At 23.5% G+C, this 5,267-nt stretch overlaps 1 protein-coding gene across 1 annotated transcript; it reads right to left on the reverse strand. All coding sequences in view use genetic code 6, as the record gives it.

Annotated features, from left to right (window-relative positions):
• Window positions 1-1,766: 1,766 nt before the first annotated feature.
• TTHERM_000118785 (hypothetical protein) lies at window positions 1,767-5,267 on the reverse strand (the record flags this gene model as incomplete). The annotated part of the gene is made up of 3 exons (XM_012796260.1): window positions 1,767-3,492; window positions 3,550-3,866; window positions 3,924-5,267. The coding sequence occupies 3 exons, from the start codon at window positions 5,265-5,267 to the stop codon at window positions 1,767-1,769; spliced, it is 3,387 nt and encodes a 1,128-aa protein (XP_012651714.1).

Consider the following 5,267-nt stretch of genomic DNA (forward strand, 5'->3'; position numbering starts at 1 on the left):
GTACCTTAATTAAAAGAATAATCTAAACTCCACTAATTTTTCTTTGAATAGGCTTCTTTAAACATAAATTTATGTAATTCAACTAAGTGTTATATATTAAGAAAATATATTATGTTATTTTCAAAAATGCTGACGTGTAAGTAATAAATAAGAAATAAATATATTAACTAAATAGTTTTTTCTACTAGAAATACCAGAGGAAAATATATCTAAATTATTTTATTAATTTACATATTGACAAAAGAATAATGGAAATGTATAACTTTCCTTAAGTTTTATTAATTTTCTAAAAAAAATGCTTGTTTATTCATTAAGAAATGCTACTTATAGTTTAAATACACTTAAATTCATGAAATAAATGGCGAAAGTTTGTAATTCAGAAAACTATCGATTAAAATATAAAATATTAGAGTAAAACTAATCTTTTAAATTCTGTTAAAAAGAGGATATCCATTTTTAAAAATGTATCTTTTACAAATTTAATTAATTTTTCTTCTTCTTAAATTGAGTTGTTAATTTATTTCAAAACTAATAACATCTATCTTTTCTTATTTTAGTGTAAACAATTAATCGAAAATATAATATTATGCTTTTTACTTTTTTTTTCATTTTATTAGGCAATGTTACAGTCAAACCGGATATATCGATTAATCTAATATTAAGGCAAATTATTTATTTGAGAAAATTTTTTACTTAAATGTTACAGCCAAACCAGATATATTCATTAATCTTATATGTTGGCAAATCATTTATTTGAGAAAGTTTTTTACTAGTCTAGTCTTTCAAGTCATACCATACATAAAAAAAAGTATTTCTATTTAATATTTAATAAAGAGTGTAAATTTTTTAGAGAAATAATGGCAACTAAAAACCTATTTTAAAGTGAGGCATAAGCATAAAATGTAATTTTCATTAACTCTTAATTCAGGTTAAAAATTAAGAGGTTACTATTATAAGATTTTTTCGCAAATTCGAATAAATTTAATAATCTAAAAACTTATAATTATAATAACTTTAAAAAGTCAGTGAGATTACACTTAATTTATGAGATTATATTTGATTATTACCATTTAATTCAATATAGATTAATCAAACTGTGGTTAAATTTAAATCTAATTTTCGCAATGAATTTTAAAATCAAGTGTTAATCAATCATCAATATTAGATATTCGAATATTCTTAAATACATTTCGAAATTAGTATTTTAAGTAATAAAAAACAGTTCATTTAGATTTTTATCACACTTTTAATTATCTCTAGTTCTAATAATTAATAAATATAAAATTCTTGTAATCATTTTAATACTTGATTAAACACAAAATAATCATATATTATATATTATCAAATGTTACACATATTCAAGTTCCAATAATGTTTAAAATCATATATAATATAAGCCTTAATTAAACCATATTTTCTAATTTTTAAAAACCTGCCTTAATATATGAACCTTTACAGTATATATCAATAATAATATTTTTTCTTAAAACAATAAAAATGCTTTTATTAAATCAATTAATTTTCAAAATTAGTTTAAAAAATTACATTTAGTTTTTATAAATTACATATTATACTTTAATAAATTATATTTAAAGAAATTTATTGGTAGTATTTAGTTATTAAGTAGTAAGTTAGTGTAATTAGTTAGTAGGCTAGCTAATTAGTTGTATTTATGGTAAGACTGGTATATTTTATTTATTTTTATATGCTATTTATTAATTAATTTTTTGTTACTAGGATTATGATTAATCTTCTAAAAAAGAAACTCATGAATATCTGCTGTTATGGTCCAGTTAATAATAAATTGATTAATCCTAGAAATTTTGATTAATGTATTGGAACTATTAAGGAAGATCTTATCTTGAAATTGTTGGTAAAATAAAATTTGATTTGCATCTCCCTATTTTTAGTGTTCTTTCAGAAATTTTTTTATCAGTTCTCTTTTACATATTTTCTTTTAAGTGATTTAAGAGGAGTTCTAGCTTGTATTCTAATTTTATTTGATCAGTTTCTACATAATTTTAGATGCTTTTAAGCATTTCTAAAGGTAAGAGGATTTTTTTTTCTGCAACTCTGCCTAAAGCTTCAATAAATTCTATAAATGACATATTAATAAATTTATTATTATTGATTTCATCAATTTGAATCATCATTGAAAGATTAAACGCAATTTAAACATCTTTTTCAGTAAAAGATTCATTTAACAATTAAAAATGCTTAACCATGTCAGTAAATTCATAAATATTCATAGATTTTTGGAATTTCAAGCTTCTTTTTTCTGCTTTTTTACTGTCAGCCCATCTATGCCATATTTCTTAGATGGTATCAATATGATTTTTAAGTACTTATTCACATCCTTCATTCCAGAATCTTTCATCTCTCCATTTTTAAGGGTCTTCTATTTCTTCTATTACTGATTTGATAGATTTTTTATCAAAAAATTTGTTGAAGGCTTTTACAACATTTTTGCAATTTCCCTTTCTCATATATTTGTCACAGATAATTCTTACTATTAGTTCTAAAAATTAAAATCTTATAACTGCTTTCTCAGGATTTAAATAGTTGCGCTCCTTATCGGTATTTGAGATAGCTGAAATAAAGTTGTAATCAATGTCTACTATTTTATATAATTTTCCATCTGACAATTTCATTTTGTTTGCTAAAGCAAGAAATTAACTCTAAGAAATTGTTGGTATATCACCAATCATTCCTATAGAAGAATGGTATTTGTAGAGATTCATTAATGAATTATAACGGTTCTTAAAAATTTCTTTTACTCCTTATTTTTCCTCAAGGTTAGTTATGAAAGAGTTTAAAATAGTATTGATTTTTGAGTTTTCCCAATCGAATTCAAAACATTTATTAATTAATTCATTGTAATCTCTGACGAAAGATAAGAATATTGATGTTTTGATAGACCAAGAATTATCTAATGTTATGTCACAAATTTTTTCTTCTTTCCTTGGTTTGCACTTAATAAGAATTTCGTATTTATTAGAAAATAAGTTTGAGCTTTTAACAGTTTTTATCTTGTTAATAAACAAAGGAGTTTAGAATTATACATTTGTTCCTGAGTATTACAACTCGAAAAATTTGTTCGCACTTTTAGTTTTTAAAGGAGTTATTATGAAATTTTAATTATTTTATAATTCCATTTTATCTTCTTTGGAAAAGAAAATTATTTCAGGATGCTCATTTGCCTAAAACAAGATTTTTTAGTATTCCTTTGTATGATAAACAATTTTACTATCAATATTAGTAAAGAAAAATAAAATATCTTTATTTGGTGGACACATTCTGGTTAAAAAATATCTTGTAGGGTTATTAGGATCAAGCTCCATTAAGCAAGGTTAGTAATTCTCAAATTATAAGTGCAAAAAAACAGGGTATTTGCAAAAAGAACTACTTTATTAAGTAAATATTTCAAAAGTAAATTCAACCCATCCGTCACATATCCAGCAATCACCATTTTTAAAATTGTTTTATTATTAGCTTTTTATAAATTAAAAATATATTTTGAAAATTGTTTAAAAAAATAATAAAATTTACTTTTTTCTTGATTGAAGTCCTTCAATTCTTTAATGCTAAATATCTGGTTCTTATTCTTAAGATTATTCTTTTTGTTTCATATATCCTTTGGAGTCAAAATACCAACTTCCTTCGTTACCCAAGTAGTGTATACCGAATAGGGTTTTATTTTTTTAAATAGATTTTGATATCTCTACTGATTCCTCAAAAGAAATATTATTATAAGAAAGATCTAAATGCTTTAATTTAGAGTTTTTATTTGAAATGCTATTAACAATGCTCAAACAAGCATTTAGCCCTTAAGGTAATCCAATGTTATTTTTGCTTAAATCTAAAACCTATTAATATTTTATGATTATTTATTAAATGAAAATTTTAATAAAACGAATTAATACTTGTAAGCTGTTGTTGCCTTCTAAACCTTATGTCAGGCAAAGTGCACCTTCAGAAGTGATATTGTTTTGGCTAATGTATAATTCATTGAGTTCAGTATTTTCCAATAAGTTTGAAATAGATTCCATGCAGTGATCAGTTAAACTATTTTAAGATAGATTAAGGACAGATAGATTATATTCAAGAAGAGCTGAGTATATTTAATTGAAACCAATATCTCCTATATTATTATTCTCCAAATTTAAAATTTTTAAATTGGAATAAAAAGATTTCTGCGAAAGTGGATTTAAGCATAGAGAAAGATCTTAACTTCCTAGGTTGTTTGACTCTAGGTCTATTTCTTGAATTTGTTAAGGTAATTGCGAAAATAAAATCTCAAGAATTTAAGATGTTAAATTATTATTTTTTAGTTTCAAAACTCTAAAATTACTTTTATCTGGTCTGTTAAGAATCTAAACAATTATTTTCGCAAATTTTTCTGATATTGTTTTATCTGAAAAATCAATAACACTTTGGTTTTGATTTGATTCTATACTATCCTCTTAAAGGAAAAATGAGTAAATTCCAAGCTCTTTTTGAATCAAATTAGAGTTTTCAGGTTCTTTTAAAAAAGTAATATCCTCATTATTATTACATTAGTTTAAGATATTAGAAATATTTGCTTGCTTTAAATTTCTAATGGAACTTAAACTTTTTTGAGAATCTTTATTTTTAAAGTTAACACTAGGCATACAATTTCTTGAGGAATCTAAATTCTGAGGTGGAGACGATTAGAGATAGACTAGAGATTTGATAGATTGTCTCTAAACTGATTTATTTGAATTAAACTTTTTTTAATCTTTGATCATATCTCTATCACTTATTTGTTCGAAATTTAACAAACTAGAAATATTTGCTTCTTTTGCAGCAGTCATCTTAGATTTGATTTATTTCTTCAAGCTCATCTTTATAGATTTTCCAGATGAGTTATATTAGCAGATACTATTCAAATCTCTCTTTTTTTATGTCTTTGATTAATTTATAGTAGTAGTAGAGTTTAAATCCTTCAAGTGTAGTTGCTGATTAATAAACGAATTTTCCCACACTGGAGATTGACTTTTATATTTGAATTCTGCAATGCTCCTAATAGGATTTTTTTTTTCATCCACTGAATTCATGGTCGACTAACTTGAGCTAAATATCTATTTTAGGGAGGATCTAGTTTCTGGAGAACAAAATATAATCTTTTTACTTACTTTTTTGCTACCAAAAGGTTTTTGAAGAAATTAATTAGTTCTTTTATCCATTTAAGGCTATAGTATAGGTGAATAGCTTAGATCTCTGATAGGAGGTTGAAGTGAAGCCAT

Source organism: Tetrahymena thermophila, assembly GCF_000189635.1.
Source record: "Tetrahymena thermophila SB210 genomic scaffold scf_8254752, whole genome shotgun sequence".
Taxonomy (NCBI): Eukaryota; Ciliophora; class Oligohymenophorea; order Hymenostomatida; family Tetrahymenidae; genus Tetrahymena; species Tetrahymena thermophila.